Raw genomic sequence first — 23,685 nt, forward strand, 5'->3', positions numbered from 1 at the left:
ATTCTCCAAATAAGAGGCGCAGTGTGCTTGCTTCAGGCAGTTTATTTGTAAGTAGTTCAAGTTTACTGTAAAACTGACATATAAAAGAAGACAATTAAATATGTTATTTAAAAAAAACAAAATGTTAAACCAAACCATGTAATTTCACCCAAAAAGTCTGCTAGCGTAATTCTAACAAACATAATTCGAAATGCCCTAGACGAGCAATGTAATGGTTGTTATAAAGTTTCAAACAACTGCTACTTAGACACACATTTCTGCGAAGCAGCATCACATTTTTGTGATTTGCGATTGAGTGGAGGTGCCAATGATAAACAGCAATATTTCCACTGTACCCCTTGATAAAAATATGGCTTTGGACATTCTACAATCTCATGTGGATCCTCCCCTTTTTGATTAAACAGATATCAGTGCAAGCCATAATTACAGTCTGTAACCATCTCAAATCGTCTACTGTAATTACCCTCTGGCTCAAGTTCACTTCACATTGACTGTCAGCACCAATGAATGTCTTTTAAAATGGGATAATCTCAGGGACAATGAAGTTGGTGAGATTTAAATTCGGCTTATTAGGAAATACAAGTATTTCAAGAACTATGCAATGTATAATTTCAAGATAAATTGCACATTCCCTGCATCCATGTAAAACCTGTTTTCATCTCAGGCAGACTGTGCAGTGAAGCAAAAAAAGCAGCAGTCAATTACATTTCCCAAAAAGTGTAAAAACAGCTCACTTGGATTTAACGTGTCATGTTTCTTTGACATTTAATTCCCTCAATGTCGTATTTGTTGCTGTCTAAAAAAAGAAACAAAAAAAAACGACATTTTGAGTGTTTCATATAGTCATTATATAGAACCAGCACTAACACTTAGTGTATATGACTGACTGTTTGCGCTACACCTATTCAAGGTTATCATTCATTTTTATAAAAATATTAAAAAGATGAATATCAGATTTGTTGACAATCTCTTTCTCACAGGATACTCAACGGGATCTTTTCACCCTTATATTGTATAGAAAAAGCAGTGGAAAATATGTTATTGATTCAAAGGGATGAAGTGGTGTTTTAAAACAGGGAATAAAGAATAATGGACAACTGTTGAACCGGATTAGATCTATATATAGATATCTAGATATCAAAAGCGCCAAAGCGATGTACTTACACACTCTAAATACGCACACACAGCAAAACATATATTGACATTTTCTCTTTTCTTTTCTGGAGTGATTATGGCACACAGCACTTCTGCTCTGTTACAAACAATAAATCGCTTGATAAATCTCGGGCAAAGCTGAAGTTGAGGGATTAAGTTAAAATGATATTAGCATTCTTGCAAAACTCACTCATGGTAAATGTTGTGTTTTTTTATTTTTTTTTAAATATATATAGTAATTGAACATTGCAACTCTGTATTTAGTTTTGTGTGACTTTTCCAAGGGGGGAAAAAAAGAAAAATTCTAATTAGTCATTAATCCTACAAAGATATGAAGAACATTCACATTAAAAGTCTCATTTCTATAAAAAAAATTACAATATTGAGAGCTTAAATCTTTTTTTCCCCATATCGCTTTTCACAGATACGCCAATTTTGCAACCAAACAATTGAACAGAATCGGTAGAAAGCCCATACAAAAGCATTTTCTAACAATCAGACCGATGCATCCTAATTAAGGCACCATACGCTCGGTCTCGGATGCACGGCGTCTCTGGAGGATTCTCACGAGAAGTAAATTTGAGTTCATTCTTCCCCTGGGTGAGCTTGGAAGTCAGCCCAGTGAAGACAAACATTAGCGAGCACTTTCCAGTGCAAAACATATTCAGTTCTGCACTCAAGTGAAAAGAAAGACTTTTGCATTTGCAAAGTTCATGTCTGACATGACAGGAATAACATGATAACCGCCGCCCACGTCACACACCACCTCACCAGGCCCCGCCTCTTAAAGGCACATGTACGTATCTAACAGATACAACAATAGGTATTTTCTATACATTTTATGTTTCTCTATATCGTGGATTTGCACCTATTGCGGGTGAGTCTGGAACATATCCCAACCGATAAATGGGGGTTCACTGTACAGTGGAACCTCGGTTCACAAACAACCCTGTTCAAGAAAAGATCAATTTACGAACAAGATTTTCGAACAACTATTGCTTCAGTTCAAGAGCAGTCTTGGCATTCACGCAGAACGCTGAGTTGTGCTGTCGCTCACACACCCTAACGCTGTTTGCTCTGTGTGTCACGTATTTCAGGTATCTTTGTTTTTTGCTGTAAATTTTCCTTCAGTACGGCTTCAAAGAGAGTGAAAAGTGCAAGTGATCTTCCCATTAGAAAGCCTAATTGTATTAATAATGAAAAAAAAAATGTTTCTGATCTTGCTATGCAGTTTGACTTGTCGAATTCTACCATCTATACTATTCTTGAGAACAAAGAGGCAATAAAGGGTTAATTAATTCCAATATATCTTTTGAACTAAAGGTAAACACCTAGGTTCTATGGCTGGGTTGGATTAATTCTATTTCCATTCATTGTAATGGTATAAATTGCTTGGATTCACCAACAGAGTATCAGAACAAATTAAGTTTGTGAACTGAGGTTCTGCTGCTGATGCTAACAAGCGCCGAACGCCAGCCCCGATAATAACTGTTAATATGTCACATCCTGGTGTTCTTTCAGCGAACTAGGAGTTTGGCTGAGATGTTAGACTGGTCATCTCCCAACCCAGCGGTTGCAGATGCTATTTTCTGGATCCTGCTTTGTTGTAATCCAAAATCTCCAGTATGCAACAGCAGTCTGTTTTGTTGCTGCCATCAGCCTTGTCTCAAATAAGATGTGTCACCAAACTGTGTCAATGGATTTATGCTGATATTTAATTGCATAATCAAAATTTAAGTAGAAATGTAAACACACAGAGGTCTTGAAATGTAACAGCACTATTGCAAATTATTACATCAGGCTGAATCAACGGGTGGTCTTAGTGCACTGATCTGGAGTCAGTGGTTTGAACTTAATTTTGAATTTAAGGTCTTATTTTATTCTCTCTCACATTGCTATCTGACATCTTTCCCCATTTACTTGTAGTTGTATAAATGTGTTGAATTCAAGGTCGAAAGTAATAATTGGTGTTCTTTGCACTGCGCTGTCTTCATGACTTGAAGTAGTTAAGCAAGGTTGCTTTCTATTCATTGGGATGCCAATGTGAAACTCTGTGTCTTCAACTATTAAATTGCCAGTCTACATCATAACGCAGTTGAGATAAACTATGAAGAAAATCCTTATTCTCCTCCATTTTTGTTGCTTGTTAGCATAGTCTCTCTCTCCGACTGATGCATCCACATCAAACTAGTGACGTCGGAACTAGGGCTTCAACTAACGAGTATTTTAATAATTGATAAATCTGTCCATTATTTCTTCGATCAATCGATGAGTCGGATAAAAAAATAATCATAGTAATTTATGTCCATTCAGTTACTGGTTTAGTCCGTAACGTCAGGAAATAGGCAAAAATGTTGATAATTGTTTTCCAAACTAAAAGCAGATGTTTGCTTATTTTGATTAAAAACTAAGTCTGCTTTCATGGAGGATGACAGAAATCTGAGAATATTTGCTGTTGAGAGGCTGAAATTCTAAGGATTTGGACAATTTTAAGTTAAACAAGGTCTCTAAATCAGTGGTGCCCAACCCCTGGTCCACAGACCGGTATTGCTCCATGAGCCATTTGTTACCAGGCCGCATAGAAGGAATGACCAATTTATATAATTTCAGTTGTATTGCTTTTCTGCATGTATAATCTGTTTTATTTTGAAAAAATGACCAGATCTTCTCCGCTGCAACAGCTGCGCGTCGCAGTTGCAGTAGTTGTTTTTATAGGCCTCTGTTTTTGTCTAAATAGTGTTTGACAGCTTTTGAGTTTGAACTTTTCAATTCTAAACTTAAGAATTTATGAAAATGACTATATCACACCAGGAAATCGTTTTTGGTAAGTCGAGAAATGTTGTGGGCACTAAGAGCTTGAACATCTTAAGTTAGTGCATCTGATGTGTATCATAAAGAACTGAGCATTCTGTGTCATTATTACAAGTACATGTACACGATTTTGCCAGAACGTTGTGTTTTTGGTCAACACTTGATTCCAAGGCAAATTGAGCCAAATGAAGAATTCTGCTCACCTTCTCTAATTCACACTGGATTCACTTATTTCTCTAATTGCTCTTGTTTGACCTTGAACAGGACCACCAACTTTTTGAGGGATTCTCACTTGCGCCCTTGTTAGCTTCCTATAGCCTGCTCCAGTAATAAGAGCCCTGGAGCTGCACGCTCCCCTATTAACTCCCTTTTTGTCTTGCTTTGTGCCCTGGAGACTCAAACTGTACTGCTGGCTTCATGCTTAGTGGAAAACCAGTCAAGGTACACGATGTGAGAGAAAGAAGAGAAAAAACATGAGTCACTGTATTGTTTGTTAGTTGCAGGGATAGGCATTGAAAAGATGACCTTGATCGAACATGGGGAAACATAACGACCAATTATTAGATGACGCATTTCTTTTAAAAGGAATTATTTTTAATGGGATGATAGATTGCCTGAATGTTCAGAACTTTCACTGCCAGTGTCATACTAAGAAGGATAACGATTCCCTGAGGAGTTTTGCCACACTGGCTGTAGCTTAACTTCACATTACTGATGTCATGTTGTTCTACAGATCACAAACTATTTCTCTGCTAGTTCCAGTCAATAGTAAACTATTTTTCCTCAAGTGCTTCAAAACTTGTTACAGCCAACTTTGACTAACAAAACACATCTGAAGCAATCAGCATATGCACTGTCTGTAATAGTGTTTAATAAACAACTTTTACTCGGTCATAAATTGAGAGCAAACTAATGAAAGGCTTCAAGCTAAAGGAAGAAGCATTCACTACTGGGACTAGCAAAGGAAGTGACCTGTTCCGTTGCTTCCGTGGATGCCAACATATTGAATATGAATGCATAATTTAAGGCAAAGCTTTGGGAGTGAGGGGAAGTGGGGTGGAATGGAAAGAGACACTATTTATTTTATTTCTTTTTTTCAAGAGTATACACTGCGACAAAGCAGTGCTGTAAATGGCGCATGTCTCGAAAATGTGGTTGTAGTTTGCGTCGCTTTTCCTGTCAGGTTATCTTGCTTGGAAACAGAAACATAGCTCTTCTAGATGATTGTTCGCCTCCATGAGCCCTGAGGTGTCAAGGCCTCCATTTCATAAACAATAGGAAAACACATGCAGCCTGTGCAAATTCTATAAAGGGTCGCAACAGCTTTCGTCGGCCATCTGGATAGCAATATGTGGGCTCAGCTAATTTTATAAAGCGACTTGTCGAAATGCATAATTACTCGAAATAATATTCTAGTTGAAAAGAAGGGATGCTTGTGAATGAGCTCAAGCTGAGGAGCTGCTTAATTCCCTTATAGCTGTTAGACTCATCATTCACCAGACTTGTTGATCCAGTTTTGGCCACCAACCAATATCAGACCAATAATTAGATTCTGATTCTTCTCACAGTTGCTAATGGTTACATGCTGTAGCGGACATGCCATGCAAAAGATGCCACCCGGCACACCAGCCTCGCACTACCGCCGCTCCACGTCAAGGTAGACGTTAACTCCAGAGTCACATGCAGACTCTAAACGGATCAACACCATAAACAATCTTCAACAAGACACGGACATTTGCTTTGCCATGTTGACGCTAAGTGAATCACGGCTGACTGGCCCTTCAAAGCGGAGACCCAAGGATGGCGAGTTCGCCCCCGGACGCTAAGTTAATTAACTCCCTGGCAGTCGAAGGATTGCAACAACAAAGGCGCCTCCACCCTGCTGAGTAATGCCACTTGGGAGTTGGAACAGGCAACAGCGACACCCACGGGCGACGGAACGACACTACAGACATGGATTCATAAGACAGTCTGTGACTCGACTGGGAGTTAATATTTTAAGAACTTTACATGAACGCCACTAGTGACTGTATTGCTGCAAGCTTGAATGTCTAACATCGAATATGTTGTTAACTGAACCAGATATAATGTCCTCCATATCTCACACAACATTTGAAACATTCATTACAGGTATGAAAGAGAATGAGCGTGGAACAATGCAGGGTGAGGAGATGGTCTCGATGTCTTAAATCCAATAATTGATATTTTATTCCACTGGTTTTAAATCACAAAATAATCCTAAAATGGAAAAATAACGCCAAAAGACAGTCCAGCCCCTCGGTGTTCGCGAAGGTGGTAGAAAAGGAGGGTGAGGGTAAACCCCCCTTGTTGACCCGCTCCGGGCATAAAAGGGGCCGGAGCTGGTATCAAAAAAAAAAAAAAAAAAAAAAGCCTTTGGGAGTTTTGGTGGAGAAGTCTTCCTTCGATCACGCCGACCAATTCGCCGACGACCGGGCCAGGCAGGACGCCCACCTCACCCGACGTGGCAAGGATACATCGGACGTTCCCCGGCAGCCGAGCCTCCTGCAAGCGCTCCGAGCCACCCTGCTTGGGGGCCCGAACTCAGTCCGAGGGAACGGAGGCGGACGAACGTCTGGCAAAGAGAGACACCCGAGAGACGTCCAGCCTGGGAACTCGTTGGCCATCTCACGTCACAAATCCCTTCCTTCGCCAATGTTCGTCTGTACCTTGTTTGTTTTGTGTTTGTCTGTGTTTTATCCTGTAGAAACCCCTTTTTATTATAAAATTTTCGATCAAATTCACCACTTGCATTGATTATGAGTGTGTTTGAATTCGGAACGAAACCTCTAGAAAGTCAACAACTCAAAGTTTCTAACATGTAGCCACCTTCCGATAAGAGACTGATTAAAAAGGTTTGTCGTCATTTCGTCATTAAACTTGTAGAAATGTGGCATGGTGCCCTTCATATATACCAAATAGCTTGATTTATAACGCTGTAATTTAAAATTACGATAACCCGGAAGTGACGCAGGCGCCGCTTCCAACTCATCGTTTTCTTCTAAAGTACGCACAATTTGATGTCCCCCAATAAACGCTACAACAGTAACTATTCTCTTATTTCTGTAGTCTTTAGTCATTAACCTTAGCACACAGGTTATGTGATTGATGTCACCTCATAACCACAGATATGAATAGAAAACGCAAAGGCCAAACTATCATGTTCATTTTAATTGGCACTGTCACATATAAACATCATAAAACTTGTCAGGAATGCTCATAGAAGCTGCAAAGTTTATTAAAAGTTAAATGTACTACTTAATTGTCTTTATTTTTAGAACTTCAAGCTGGAAGCTAAAGATAGTTATACAAGTATAAGAGCAACTGCTTGCTGGTGCAATAAGCTGGAATTTTCACATGATCCAATTAGTCGACTAATTGCAAAACTAATCGGTGACTAGTTGACTATCAAAATAATCATATAATGTTCTCTCAATCTCCCCATGTTGACAAATGTATTTTGATTGATAAAAAGTTCAATCAACACCCACCACTCTCACCTCCGTTGATGAATGCATTATTTTTTTTCTTTTGTGGCTGGTAAAAATGTTGACCGGCTCGTAACTCCGGGAAACCAGTAGCCACAGTGGCTGGTGAGCAAAGAAAGTTACTGTCAAGCCCTGATTAGGATAATTTTGGAATCGATTTTCCCTTATTAAAGATAAACCGAGGCCCATTATTCCATCGGCAATATCAGAATCAGAATCATGAGACCCCATGAACCCGAACAAATGATACTGTACAGTCAGAGGAAGTCCCAGTGCTCACTTCCGTTGTACCTTAATGTGTTGAGACGTTTGCATTTGTTGTGGCCTTTGCAATTCTTATGACCTGTCTCGGCCACCGTAGGAATATGATTTGAGAGCATTTTGAGTTATGAGCGTGGTGACGGAACGAATTAAAGTCATATCTCAGGGCAGCACTGTATTTCAACATGATGTGATTAAAGACTGGAGAAGAGTCACCTCTTGTTTAATTATTTATGCATATAGCCACCGATAGTGCCACAATGTCTTTCCAGGGAAACTCTACCTTTTTGAAAAAAGCTCTTGATGACAGCAGGGTTTGGACAGCCACCTGAAAGTGACCCATAATTTGCCCCCTCCATCTAGCCAGGAATCATTTCTGCCATGCCTGCTGCATCTTGTTTCATCCTGAAATCAGAAATGTGGCCGAATGAAACATAATAGGTGTTCAGCAGCTAGAAACTCCAGTTTATTCGTAGCCTTCTTGCCAGGTTATTTCTAGGTCGAGAAAATATGGCACCCCATCTGATTCAGATGCTTCTGAAGTCTCATTGAGCGAGACTGCTGGCTACATAATTTTTGCTCTTGTCATTTTTGCATGGGACAATCAGTTTGTGATGGAGAATAATAATAAAGGAAGATGGTTTCTGCTCCAAAGATGGAGTTTTCTCTGAGCGGTCCCATGGGACAGACGTGTTCCCACACAACACATCATTTTGTCACATGCACACTGACTAATAGCGTTCCCTTTTTCGGATCTAATGTTATTCTGTACCTGTTATTACCTTTCAAAGCTCAGTTACACTTTACTTTCTTTGACATTTTCATTTCGCACGACATCCATCTCCTGTGCGGGAAATTGTGTTTGCCATGTACAAGACGACAAAGTTGGTTATATAGCTTTATGTAATAAGAAACCTTGCTTGGGACTTTTATTGGTGAGTAATTCACAAGCCGATTAAGAGTCTCACTCCCATCAACCCGATAAGTTTCCTGCAGAATACTGAAGCATTGTGTGAATTTCTGACTTTACTCTCCGTCATAGCGCAGTAGTAGAGATGTAAATAACAAAACAAAAAAACAAAACACTTTCAAATAGGTCAGTGGAGAGTTCTATCATCCACAGCACCATCTGTCTCTCTAATGACTACCTGACTGCTGTCTGTGACACGCTTGGCCAGCGAGGCTTGTGCAAACATCTTCTCATTAGGTCATTACATTTCTTTACATGTAAGACGCATGATCAGACCTGTCTTTTTTATTCTAATTAGCATTTCCCATCATGCACCTTCATCAAACACTGTTCTGATCATAGTATTCCACCACTGATCAAGAATCTAGTCCTCAAGACAGAAATCTCGCGTGACCACATCTGATCTAACAAAAACGAAGTAGCAAACGAAACATAGCAACAACCGGGAAACACAAAACGCAGCATGGAAGAGGACAAACAAGAGGATGGAATGATGGTGGTCTGGGAACCATTCTTTACAGAAAGATTCCGAACTAAAAAAAAAAGAGCATGGAATACATCCTGAATACATCGTGAAAGCGGACTTTATAGTCAAGTCGGGTGGGTTCTCAAATTAAACTAATGGGACGTGATACTACGCCGAGGTCCACCAGACTTTTTGTTTCTTGTAAGACATGTTTGTTTTTATTTACGCCCGTTTCCTTATTCCTCAAACAGGTCGCTTCTTGATGAACTACATTCCGTTTCACATCACAATTCACGGAGTCAAGACTCGGGAGTCGTCGGCTTTCCCCACACACATGAATGTTTTTGGTCGTAATTGTTGAACATGTTTAATGTTTAAGATTGTTGGCCCTGACCTAGTTTCAGAGCCTATTATCAGAACAAATTCACTCTTAACACACCTCAGACAGCAGGCTAATTGTTTTTCTTGTAAAGCAAACACATCTGCCGTTTGACGTCCTTGGTCGAGAGAGGAGAAAAACAGACAAATTATCTTTTATATGCTGACTTTCAACCGGATTCAAACACGTATGGACTTTTCTAACACACAGTATGCATGTACATGGTCTGGAGAAGGAAAGTAGAAGCTCATACGCAGAAGAATCATGCTCGTGGACACTTTCACTTTGTCTTTTGACTCTTGAGGGATCGAACCTACAAACTTTGGGTTGGCAGATGTCCTCTGTGCCACCGGGCCCGACTCGACTTTCAGTGTCAAAGTGTAGGACTTGCGACTTGACTCGGGACTTGCCTATCTCGACCTGGGACTTGACTCGTGACTTGCAAAGCAATCACTTGGTCCCACCTCTGCCATTATGTAATTTTGACATATACAATATAATATTGAATTACTGAATGGTGTAGAAAGTGTATATTCCTGAGTGACCTTAGAGGTCCTGTATTTTTTTCTGCGCTGTTAAGAGTGTAAAGTGGTTTACTGTTTCATTGGAGAGCAACGTCAGTTTTATTTATTTTTTTAGTGTCTCAGCCGCAGTAAATGGGAACCCCTGACAATATATTACTTGGGACAAGACAGAAACAGAATTTACAGAAAAGAACAACTGTGTCTACCAAGCAGTCATACAGTATTTCTCTACAGGAGGGTTTGACACTTTCGGCGCAGCAGGTTTGGTTTAAAATACGTACTGCAAAACAGTCCACGGTGCTTTTTTATTTCAGGAACAGCTGTGAGGAACTGTTCAGGAATAAACAGTTGAGATAGGTAACAGTTAGACTCTGATTATTTCCATTTCCTTTATCTCATATAGTGCTGCAGCTAACACAAATGTTTAGAATAAAGTATTTGACAGATTATTCCATTGATTAATTGGATCAAAAATTATTTAGCATTATTTAACAAAAAATACCAATACGAAATACACATGAGGTGCATTTATTATGTCTGTCCACTATGAGTCGCCATCCTTACGTCCTGCAATGTAGTATCTGTGACTTTGAATGTGTGTGGCATTAAAAGGTGGGGCCTGGCCTGGTGAACGGTGTGTGTGTCAGCGAATGAGATTGTTGTTTGCTCTTGTTGGCTCAGGTTAAGCCATTCTGCGTGTTGAGTGCCTGGGTGTCAGTGTTGGCCAAAGCAGCTCGTGTTTGAATGTACAGTATAACGTGTTTCTTTCTTTTTGTTACTGTTTGTTCAATAAACCAATTGAAAGTGCACCAGCGGCTGCGTCGAGCCTTGACCAGTTGCAGGGGTATTGACTTTACAATACGTTTTAACTAGCAGTGGTATTCACTATCCGCCGTCTCACTGTATTGCAGATTTTTTAACTGCACATATTTAATATTATATCGCAGATTTTTCACTACATCACCGGATTTTGCAGTGATAGTTTTTGCACACTGACTGTTGCTGCAGACTCATGTAGCAATAAGCGCGAGCCAGAGGAAAGGGTGCGTAAGAGACAGAGAATGTCCAAAGTTTGGGATCATTTCACACTTCAAAAAAGAAGATCAAGTACAATGTGCCTACTGCAAAGCGAACAGGCTTGTTAGAACGAATTGTAATCTCTCCACAGTTGGTCAACGATAGACACAGCTACTGGTGCAATTTCAATCACTTTATTGAAAATAATTAAGATAAAAAGCACATGCATAGGCCACAACTGACGCCCAGAGGCACTGAACAAGCAGACTGGCTAAGGGTTATCCTCTAACAGTCTGCTGCCAACCTGAGCTCCAAACAGCCAACTCCATCCGTCCATCCATCCATTTTCTGAGCCGCTTCTCCTCACTAGGGTGGCGGGCGTGCTGGAGCCTATCCCAGCTGTCATCGGGCAGGAGGCGGGGTGCACCCTGAGCTGGTTGCCAGCCAATCGCAGGGCACATAGGAAGAAACAACCATTCGCACTCACATTCACACCTACGGGCAATTTAGAGTTGTCCATTAACCTACCATGCATGTTTTTGGGATGTGGGAGGAAATCGGACCGGAGTGCCCGGAGAAAACCCACGCAGTCAAAGTCACAGATGCCACAGAGTAGAACATGAGGATGGCGACACTCAGTGGACAAAAATAACAAATAATAATTCCGGCACATCATATGCATATTTTGTATTGGTATTATGCATAAAGCTTCAATAAATATATATATATATATATATATATATATATATATATATATATATATATATATATATATATATATATATAATGAGATCAATATGGTCGCGACTTCACTTTTTGACTAAAACGTGGGACTACTGTTAAATTAGCTAACGTTTGATACGTTACCGCATGTTGGCAGGCTGTTGTGTTCCACAAGTTCTGCTTTGCAAGTGCAATGTGTCCACATTTTTGTTGTCTTTTTTAAGTGTGAAATGATCCCAAACTTTGGACAGTCTGTCTTTTACGGAGTTTCTGCCTGGTTCGCCGCTATCACACCAACCTATTTTGACATGGAGTAGTGTTTACGTTAGTTGTTTCAGCGCTATTTTCTATATAGTAAAATTGTTTCCCAATCCGAACAAATTGGATGTCGACCAACTTTAAAGAACAGATTGTTCGACCTTAAGTCACTGTAGAGTGTGAGACTCCCGAATTCTATAATCTTTCAGAGCTCAGTGTGCAAAACATTACCAACACCAGTTTTATAATTTACTTTTATGAATTCAACTAATTTATTATCAATGAACATAAACAGCACGTACAACACAAGGGTGTTTGTTAAATGGACTGTGTGATTTAGGGTGACAGTACCTGTAGTTATTAGTGAAATCAAGGTAATGTCATAGAAATGTTTCTCTCCAGGTCAGTTTTGCAGCTTTGTGTGAACTGCTAAATTGAATGTGGCAATGTATTAGGCGAGCGATGTTGTTATTGGAAAAACACTTTGGAGGGCTGTCTACTGATGGCCTTACAGCCATGAATCAAAACATTTTTGTTGTGTGTGGAGGAGAGTATAATAAGCCTTTTTAGAAAGCAGTCCACCAAAGCGTTGGGCCAGAGGCTCGGAGAAAGTTATGTCAAAATTTGATCAATGTTTGTCTTTATTCCCCTCACCCTATACAACTAAGCTCTTGCTATATCATAAAACCTGACAAATTGCCTCTCTTTTGGGACTATAGGCTAATTATTCTGCTCATTCAATCCTCTCTTGTGGTTTTCATTAAGTGTACACCATGCCCTTAAAGTCCAGTGCTGTTATAGAGTACAGTCATCCGTCCCTTATGCCATTGACTGCAGAATTTATGTCTGACTCTGAATTTGACATCCATTATTGTGGCTGAATGGAGTAATAGCTCGGCACAGATCGAGCAGCCCGCCTTAAGGCTCGGCTGCATGCTACAGTAATACACAGCCTTAATACCTGCTACGTCTGCTGAAACATTCAACACCCCAAACATCTGGTGTTGTACTGGAAAAAGGGCTTAGTCAATATCACTATAAATTGCCTTTGGTGTCCTCATCAAAATCCCTCATTCATCATGAAAATGTGGCAGAATAATGAAACTCCGAGGTCCTATTGGCCAAACATTTGCACACATACCAGTACAATGATAAATATCTTAAAATGTGTTTCCTTAACTTTATACCATTGTATGTATTGATTTTCCATTGGATGTGTGCAGAAACGCCAAGCCCTATCATCCCCTCTCAGGAGCATTCGACATATTTTGTCAGGAACATTTGCGTCTCAGCCAAAACAAGCACACGTCACCAGAAAAACTCTGAACAATGCTAATACTGTATTTTATTTACATTTTTATGATATTTTCTTTCTTTGAATCATTTTGAGTGACAACATATCGGCAGCTTATTTTCTTTAAACAATTTCAGTTTTGATTTATTCAATACGATGCCTTGGCACTACATTGCTAAATATACAATAATATAGTTTATTTAGAGAATGACACATAATACGAAATATCAGGTTGTATGATCCTATAGCAAAGCTAAATTGATTCAAAAGAAAGAAAGAAAAAGATAATATCATTTTGAGAACCTTTATTGCAAAAGTCAAAATCAAAAGTCAGCACTCGGAACGCATAAAATATAAAATACTGTATGTATTCATGTACATGGTGGTTGTGATTATGTGGGTTTAAGATACGTGTGTATATATGTGGGCATATACATGTGTTTAAATATATATGTACATGTTTCCACATGTAAGTGATCATGTACTGTATGTGCTTATTACGTGTACCATGTACATGTATGTCGAGTGATGTAAATGTGTACTATGTATGTATTCATTTGTATTGAAGCTTGCGTTAAAAAAATGGACATACAATATGTTGTATTGTACAAAAACTCCTCAAAAACATCTCTGACAAAACTTATTATTATTTATTAGACTGTCCGTAGTGTGTTTTTATGTCTGAAAAGTATTTATTGTCAAAATGTCTGTCTTGTCGTATTAGAGCGGCTCCAACTACCGGAGACAAATTCCTTGTGTGTGTGAGTGGGGGACCACTGCACTACTAATTGGATATGCCCATCTCCAAATGTGATTACACATGTATAATTTGCACATGTGTAATCACATTGTTGTGAACTTTTGGGCTAACGGGAACTGAACTTTATTTCTGCCTGAATATTTTATTGCGAACACGCTCATTCTGGTGTCTGTGAACAGTTTTTGAAGGACAGTTAATTTTTGTTCAAGAGTGCCAGGATTGTTTTAGGGAGTTCCAGGGGAAAACCCAGCTGAGCGGTTGTGTAGACTTTTTATATCCTCTGTAATATAGATCCCTGTTCATATTTACAGTACATACAGTACATATCTCATTTCCAGATCTTTTTTTTTTTTTTTTTTACCACTTTTACATATTTGTCTGAAAATGTTTTGGAAAGCCACATGACAGACGTTTGTCTCACAGTCCTAATTTTAAACATTCATAAGTGTGCGTCTCTAGATGTGTTTGTGTGTGTGTGGGCACGCAAATAAGTTGTTTATATTTGACTTTCTGGCACCCAAAAGGAGCAGCCACATAAATATTGGCTCTGTTCTGTCTCATAAATTATTACACTCCAGTGTGGAAAGTAAGATATCAACATGAAACGCAAAGCTGCTCGCTTCCAGATGGCCCTCTGTTTCGCGTAGTTGAGCCTGTGTGTATGCGCAACACACACCTTGTTGGTGTCGGTTTAGAGTAATCCCTCCCTTTCGCGTTCATCTACTAACCTCACAATAACCACAACCCTCCTTGGTCTTTACACTCTGCCTGACCGCTGGTCCTGGCAAATGCATGTGCCTGCACATATAGTTGATCAACACTATGATTTATGGTTTTGTTATGTAAACCCTAAATAAGAGTTGTTGTTTTTTTAGAGCGGAAGACAAGGTTTAAGCTGAAAGACGGAGCGCGCTCAATGTTTGCGACTGAGAAGGACAAAGCGTGTCAGACTAATTTCCCGCTCACGAGCAGATACATTGAACTACAATCCTAATGCAGTCACTTGTGTATACAGTGAGAGTCATTTGAGTTGTGCTACATTAAATTGAAATCATGTCATCAGTTTGTATCCATCAATGCAGACCCATTTTTCAGGACAGTTTTTTTTTAATTATGGATATTCATCTGTGCCTGATTTGACTTTCATAAATTGCAAATGACTTCCAGTTTTGGAGTGGAAGAAAAGATGACATGATGTGCCTAATTTCTTTCAACTCACAAACTTTGCATGCATTGAAATGGAACGTCAGCGTGCGTGCTGTAAAATGTCACACACACTGAACATTGTCTAAGAGTTGTAAAACAAGACTGAATCGCTGATTGAGTCGACAGTAATACATTTATTACTACTTCTTGGGTGGTGTGGTGATTAACACGAATGGCTACCCGTTTGATACATTCTGAAACAACAACGTTGCTAAATGTTATTAATAATATCCATCCCTCCATCCATTTTCTGAGCCACTTTTCCTCACTAGGGTCGCGGTTGTGCTGGAGCCTATCCCAGCTGTCATCGGGCAGGAGGCGGGGTGCACCCTGAACTGGTTGCCAGCCAATCGCAGGGCACATACAAACAAACAACCATTCACACTCACAGTCATGCCTACGGGCAATTTAGAGTCTCCAATGAATGCATGTTTTTGGGATGTGGGAGGAAACCGGAGTGCCCGGAGAAAACCCACGTAGGCATGGGGAGAACATGCAAACTCCACACAGGCGGGGCCGGGGATGGAACCCGGGTCCTCAGAACTGTGAGGCTGACGCTCTAACCAGTCGGCCAGCGTGCCGCCTTATTAATAATAATTAATGATATTCATTTACAGTGAGAGGAAACATTTTGTGAACCCTTTGGAATTTCTTAAATTTCTGCGTAAATTGGTCATAAAATGTAGTCCGATCTTCATCTAAATCACAAGCATTAACAGAATTCACATAAACTAATATATAAACTATTCACATATATTTTCTGAAGCAATTCTCTTGATTTGCTTTTTTGTTTTGGATCATTTTCCTGTTGCAACACCAATCCTCTTTTGAGTTCTTCCTCAAGTTCTTCTGCAAAATATCATGATAATCTTGTGAATTCATTTTTCCATTGACGATAGCAAGCTGTTCGGGCCCTGAGCGCTAAGCACCCCCACACCATGATGCCCCCTCCACCTTGCTTCACAGTTGGGCTAAAATTTTGATGTTGATGTCCTGTACCATGGCATTGTGTGTTCCTCCCCAACAATTTAACTTTGGTTTCATGTGTACACATAATATTTTGGAACATCCTAGTGCTCTTTAGCAAACTTCAAATGTGCAGCAATAATTTGTTGGAGAGCAATGGCTTCCTCCATGGTGTTCACCCATGAATCCCATTGTTATTTATAGACCCACCAGAGACCAAAAAAATGTCTTGTAAATTTGACACACCACAAAGAAGAGTGTTTTGGGAAAAAAAGCCTGCCAAATTTGAATGAATTAAAAAAAAAAAAAAAAATCACCATGTATGTAAAATATGGCTCTGAAATCATGAAAAATAAGAGCCGAGCTGCAGGATTTTCCGGGTGTGTCCGCTGAAAGCACGAGAGACGAGCCCTTCACCTGTGAACCAAATACATTCGCTCATACGCTGTGTGCGTGTGTCTGTAGTCAGCTACTCGCTGAATAATGTGCCGCTGTGGTTATGGTAAATAAACAGCTACATTTCCTGGGTCTCTGATGTGTGGGGAGACCCACACACAACAACTCAGAGCGAGGTGCTGATATATTAAACGACCCTGCCGTGGTCGCGCGAGCTCATTAGCTCGCTGGCTCGTTAGCTTGTGGGCCAGCGAACGTAATAAACAGTTAATTTCCCTCAAGTGTCTCTGTTGTGTGGCTATACTGTATGCGCGGTGAATGGAGCAAGGCTGTGGAGTATTGGACGGAGCCGAGATACTGAATACTAGTACTTTTGACATCTCTGGTTATGGCTCTGCAACAACAGGAAAATGCGGGTCCCATGATGACAACAGTTGAGAACCACTGCTCGAGGGTTCTTTTTCTGACCTCAATAGCATTATGCGCTGTGCCCTTGCAGTCATCTATTCGGGATGGCCACGTTTTGGAAGAAAATCAAAGTGCTGAACTTTCTCCATTCAGAAAAAAATTGGTCTCACCAAGGACTGATAAACAAGACTTTTAGAAATACTTTTGTAACCTTTTCCAGCTTTACACAAGTCACCAATTCTTAATCGTATCATATATATGGAGTTTAGCTCAAGATTGTTCCACGTATGATTAATATTAAGTATATAACATCACATATTAATGGTAGTTTTGTTCTTCTTTCTCTTTCAGGTATAAATGGGAACACTGCAGATAAATTGGACATCCATGAATTTTTCAGCGGCTTTGCATTGAAATGCAAACAGCCTCACGCCTTTGTAAAGTAATCCATGAATGACAATTAATGTCAAACTGCACACCTGAGCAGCTCAATGCTGCTTCCCGGGTGAAATACTGTACATGGACAGATGGCCTTATAAAATCCAGCTCACCACAATACACTTAAATGCAGCATAATGCCTTCAAAAGTGTCCTGTCTATACCTCCTGACAGTAGTGTGCTGGGCAAGCGCTCTGTGGTACTTGAGTTTATCTCGGCCGACGTCCACTTATGTCGGCCATATGTCTATGCCTATACGCAAGACTGTGAAACCTGCCAAAAACGTGACATTTACCAACATCCGAACACGCCCGCTTAATGCACACACCTACAAGTTTATCATCAATGAGCCCAAGAAGTGCGCAGACAGCACTCCCTTCCTGGTCATCCTAATCAGCACCACGCACAAGGAGTTCGATGCCCGCCAGGCCATCCGCGAGACCTGGGGCGACGAGAGCACCTTCAGCGACCTCCGCATCCTCACCATCTTCCTCCTGGGCAGGAACACGGATGCTGTCCTCAACCAGATGGTGGAGCAGGAGAGTCAGATCTTCCACGACATCGTGGTGGAGGACTTCATCGACTCCTACCACAACCTCACCCTCAAGACTATGATGGGAATGCGCTGGGTGGCGACCTTCTGCCCCAAAGCGCAGTACGTCATGAAAACCGACAGTGATGTCTTTGTCAACATGGACAACCTGCTTTACAAGCTCCTCAAACCCACCACCAAGCCGAGAAAGAGATACTTCACTGGCTACGTGATCCACGGGGGTCCTATAAGGGACATGCGTAGTAAGTGGTACATGTCCACAGACTTGTATCCCGAGAGCAAATACCCACCGTTCTGCTCGGGCACCGGCTACGTGTTCTCGTCAGATGTCGCCGAGCTCATCTTCAAGACTTCGCTGCACACCAGACTGTTGCACCTGGAGGATGTGTATGTGGGTTTGTGTTTGCGTAAGCTGGGCATACACCCTTATCAGAACACTGGCTTTAATCACTGGAAGATGGCCTACAGCCTGTGCAGATACAGGCGGGTCATCACTGTCCACCAGATCTCCCCTGAGGAGATGCATCGTGTTTGGAATGACATGTCCAGCAAGAAGCACCTGAGATGTTGATGGGCAATGTCGATCCACACGCTTGTTTGCCTTTTGCTCCTTTTCGAAGATCATCGGTCACCGACTGAATGATGGAATGACTAAAAACACTGAGGGCTGCTGCAATCAGATAAGTTATGGTGAACATCCATCCGCGTGTTTACAACCACCAGGGATGGACATTTGACTTTATTTCCTCAAGTGACTATGGGGAAAATGAATTACAATGTTTCTCCGCTGTTCGTGGGGTACTACTAAGTAATTGACGTCCTCCTAAAACAGTTTATAATTCCGGTTCAAGATGAGGGAAAAGCACGACACGGAGCTCCTCAACTCACTTAACATCAACATAGTTCCTTGGCGCTAAGATGCCACAATGTGAAGTCAGAATATGTGAATCACGAATAAGCGGGGAACACTGTAGCCGATTAATTCCCCTAAAATCCTCTCTCAAATAATAGATTTATCAATCATGCCTATTCCTAATAGCCGCACTTCCACCAATAGGCACAGTTCAGTTTGCCATGGGTCACATCGATAAACCCTGCACTGTGCCCTTTCAACGTTTAACAACTAGCCTCGATATGTTTAGCAGACGTCTGTAATTCAGTTTTGCATGGTGAAAAAGAACATTTCAGATATCCGTAACTACATTCTTCCTCACCACACACATCATTTCAGATCTCTGCAATGTCATTTCATCTTGGGCAAATGTCATCACTTTTGCTTTTTCAAACTTCAGCTATTTAGCCGATTCAAGAAAACAAAACACAACGTAAGCAGTTTGCAAGACACCTGTAAACGAGAAACGGCTTGTTTAAGGAATGAAAGGTAAAGTGGGGTACACACATGACAAGAAGAAAATAGGCAGGTGTTTTTACTGTTTTCAGTGTGTTGTGTACTCAAGATGACTAACACCGTACACCACACACCAAACACATCGCCACCAACAGTCTCCTAGTTGAAGCCAAACAAAATATGAAGAAGGAAAAGTAGTAAGGAAAGAAGATAGGCTAACTGTTAGCTAATCTAGTGACTACACTACGGTTGCAAAGTCTTTTCATCATTTATATTGTGGCATTGGTCGCTTCCTAATTGGTTATATTATTCCGCTTTACGTCACAATCACGAAGTCCGTGCCCGTGTTGACCACACGCAAGGATTTGTCATCGTGAATATTGAACAGGTTTACCATTTACGATTTTTGGTGCCAACTGTTTTCAGAGCAGGTATAGGAGGTAAAAGCGCTCTTAACACACCACACACGCCACACCACAAGATAATCAGTCAGGATAATCTTTTAGAGACATCTGGCAATCAAGTCTTTGCCAATTTTGATCAGCAGGGAAGAAAAATGCTCAAATTAGGCCCGACTGTCAGTATGTGTGTGCTAACTGAACCGAACTGTGCCGCTTAGTGGAAAAGGTGCTTAGCTAATTCCACCTCTGGCTGTCAGTCAATGCATGAGATGATTCATAGTGTTGGTATTTGCAGTCAATGTTTTCACAAGGTCAAGGTCCAGCAGAACATTCCTCACATGCAACAAGTCAATAAGTGCTTTGTATTAACATGTAGGGTCACCATTTTCCAAGCGTTTGCCCTTTCGAACATTGCGAGGACTTCTGGTCTCTGTCGATCTTCACCTTGCCCAATCAGGCTGTTGAGACTCAAAAGGGGATTCTGAGGTTGGAGTATCGGAGATTCAATCTGTTGTCTTTAACATTGGATGCAGAAAGTACACTGAGGGTCGATGTACATGGCAGGTCAGTGCCCAATTCCGATTTTTTGGACTGTCTATTTCCATGTACATTACGAGTGACACATCCGATATGACTGTTTCGACGACGGAACCGCATGCTGACGTCAAGCTTGCGTTGACGGCGTTTAACTGATCTTTGCGTTTACGCTACACTCACATTGGCAAATATCTGATATGCATCTAATGTTTTCCCCATTTTTGATGAGGCCTGATTCGGATCTGAAAATCTAAATTGTCTCACTGGAACCGCGCCATGTAAATCCTAGACATCAATCTAGCTGTTAATAAACCGTGTTAATTAATAAACATATCCATGTCTGTTGAATCAAAGGCAACTTGCCTTCTCTTCGTGGTGAAGGACATTGGACCTTTTCAGCAAAACACTGCTTCCGTTTTGTTTGGTTACCAAATCAATGGCAGAATCTGTATGCAAGCCGTGCCACTTGCCAAACAAATGTTTACAACCAAAAACTCCCATCTGACCACCCTCTCGGTTGACTTTCAAGTGTAAATCTTTTGGGGTAAAAGGTTCACCACGATGATGACGTCCAGTTGCATTCGGTTCCGCTATCATTAGACTATAAAAAAGCGGATTAGATTCCTAACCCTCTGTGTGACTCTCCCTTTGATGTGGTTCAGCAATGTCATCCTTGGATGGATTCAAAAAGGGAAATTGAGGATTTTAGATGAGCATGTTGGCAAAGTTACCGTGAGCATTCAAAATTGATCCAACGACCTACAATGTACCAACTTTTGCAATAGAGAATAGCTCTAGCCATCTCGTTAGGTGATAGAATGCTGTCAAACTGCAGAACAGCATGCTAATTAGAATTTTAGCAACCAAAACATTTGGCTCGATGTCTCTTTGGGCTGGTATTACAAAACATACCAAACAAACACATGCAAGTAAACATAAGGAATTAGATTAAAAAATAAAAAATAAAACAAAAACAGTTCAGATTTCAAGAGTCACCTGTAATGGAAAGTATTGTTGAGTTTAAGTCAGTAAGTGTAAGCTGACTATGTGACAATCTGATCAACAGTAAGTCAGCATCCGAATGTGCCCCCGAATCCAAAACTGATGTTTTATTCATTTTTAAAAGTTAAGGATAAATACACAATATATTTATACATTATACATACATACAGCTTATGTGATGACCCTCCAATTGGCTGACAACCAGTATTTTTACACTTAGACAGTTGAAAATGTTAAAATGTTACTTGAAAGATGAGGATTTTATGATGACGACGATTTCCATTATTTCTTATGACAAATATTAATTCTAAATTAAGAAGTTCAGCAAGGGATTGTGTTCAGACAGTGTACCTGCCCAGCAGCATGCTCTCTAATTTCCTTCAAAACCTTTCGAGTTCACAGTTGCCCTTACCTCCCACACCAATTCTCCATTTTGAATGCTCCTTACCATCTGCAGTAGCACATAGGGGAAGCTTTTGAAACATTTAGAAAAATAGCCACTTTGTAACCAAGGTTGCGGATGATTCATATTTCCATTTGCCCCGGTCAGCATGGACAGAAATAAGAGAGTGTCCACTTTCGACGTCCATATCCAGTACATCATTGCCGCGTGGTGATGCTGTTTCAGGAAGCCGCTGACCTTGTCTCCAACCCCCACATTGACAACCTTCTGCCCCTGCTTAAGTGTCCTTGAGTGAGACATGAAGCTCCACTGCCGCTGAGTCGGCGCGTTGACCTTTCTGTCGCGGAAAACCCTGCGGTCCTTGGAATGATTAAAGTGCCACATTGATTTGGTCAATCTTGAACATGGACCAGTACAAAATGATCGTTTACAAATCAATACAGAACAGATTCAGTTATGGCAAATTAAGACTCGCCTCTGAATCTTAATTGCTCCTTTTACCCAATTGTATTCTTCCAACTTTCAAAACCCTTTTGGAATGAACTAGAACAGAAATGGTGAGACAGGCCCTCACTTAAAATTCTGACAGACTCCACAACCTTGGAGAAAGTCTTCCCAGAAGAGTGGAAGCTGTTTTAGCTGCAAGGCAGAGAGTGGCAGGACCAATCCATATTTTATTCCAATTTTACTTCCTGTAGGTGTAAGGGCCAGGTTTCCAAATATTTTTGTCCATGTACTGTTGACCTAATTCAATCAATAACCAGGTCACGTCTCTGCTTCCATTGCTCCGTTAAACCAAAATTAAGTCGATCTATATAAACAGTCCCCAAAAAGACACGCGCAAACATTCAGTAATTCAATGGTTTGCACATAACAGTATGGATTATAATCAAATCACTTTAGTGACTTTACAGTGTTCCTTAGTTTATGACATTGTCGGGGTTGTGATTATGTCATCATTCCACCATCTCTCATGTTAATATTAAAATGTGTATTTTAGTCTCCAAATGCCCTTCTCATTGTTCTGTGCCTCCATAAAGCAGCTGCTCTTGCTTAAGCGCGCTGTATTGTGGCAAATTGATTTGTGCAACAGTTGCTGAGACATTATAGACATTATATTGCAAATATACAGTACTGCATATCTGTTGTTCATTGCAGAAGCTATTGACATCTTTTGTGTGAGTCTCGATGCCTTTCAAGGCCAAATGTTCAAGTCATTTTTTTTTGCAGTATTTAAAGCTAACGTGATATCTCCCACAAAGTGTTGTGATATATTTAGTTTTTTTTATATAAAAAAACAAAAACAAAAACAAATACTTGAATAAAGTTATATTGCTGCTTTTTACTTAGTGCCTGTTTCTGGTCCCCTCACTTTGACTCTTTGCACATGTTTTTGCAATCTTATTTAAAACCTTTTCATACATGCTGCCTGGCCACATTATGACAACTTGCAAACTGTAACGAGATCCAATAAAAGATTTGTATCAAACGTTATAAAGATGACAAAGAGGGATATTATTTGAACAATGCAAATTATTCTTGCTATATTTTGCAGTGGTGGGGAATTGTACTGCACGATCATACTGAAAAGTATTAATATTTTTGTTACCTCACTAGTAGCTATTAGTACAATAACTAGTACTACTAGTGCAATGCCACACCACTGCAAACAACAACTACAACAATACACATTAATGAATACCACTAACAGTGTCAATTAAAACATAGAATGATGCTTGTAAAAGCAACTCTTGTTTTGGATCTCCTAAGATTGTGCAAGTGCTCCTAATGCTGTGATTGGTCAGTGTATTGTCACACCTTAACTTTGGATCGCAAAATTTATTTGTGCCGGAGACGTGGTAAATTTGAAAAGTTGTATTCAAATGATTACCATTAACAATAC

The 23,685-nt window shown here is 40.3% G+C and overlaps 1 protein-coding gene across 2 annotated transcripts in view; it reads left to right on the top strand.

The window, feature by feature from the left end:
* The window catches only part of b3galt1b (UDP-Gal:betaGlcNAc beta 1,3-galactosyltransferase, polypeptide 1b), a 39,532-nt gene extending 16,193 nt beyond the window's left edge, over positions 1 to 23,339 (top strand). For both annotated transcript variants that reach the window (XM_061692840.1, XM_061692841.1), the window contains exon 2: positions 17,452 to 23,339. In XM_061692840.1, the coding sequence (XP_061548824.1) occupies positions 17,676 to 18,662 (987 nt within the window). In that variant the 5' untranslated portion in view covers positions 17,452 to 17,675 and the 3' untranslated portion in view covers positions 18,663 to 23,339. The remainder of the gene's footprint in view (positions 1 to 17,451) is intronic.
* The last annotated feature ends 346 nt before the right edge of the window (positions 23,340 to 23,685 follow it).

The sequence above is a fragment of the Phycodurus eques genome, chromosome 12 (assembly GCF_024500275.1).
Source record: "Phycodurus eques isolate BA_2022a chromosome 12, UOR_Pequ_1.1, whole genome shotgun sequence".
In the NCBI taxonomy this organism is placed as follows: Eukaryota; Metazoa; Chordata; class Actinopteri; order Syngnathiformes; family Syngnathidae; genus Phycodurus; species Phycodurus eques.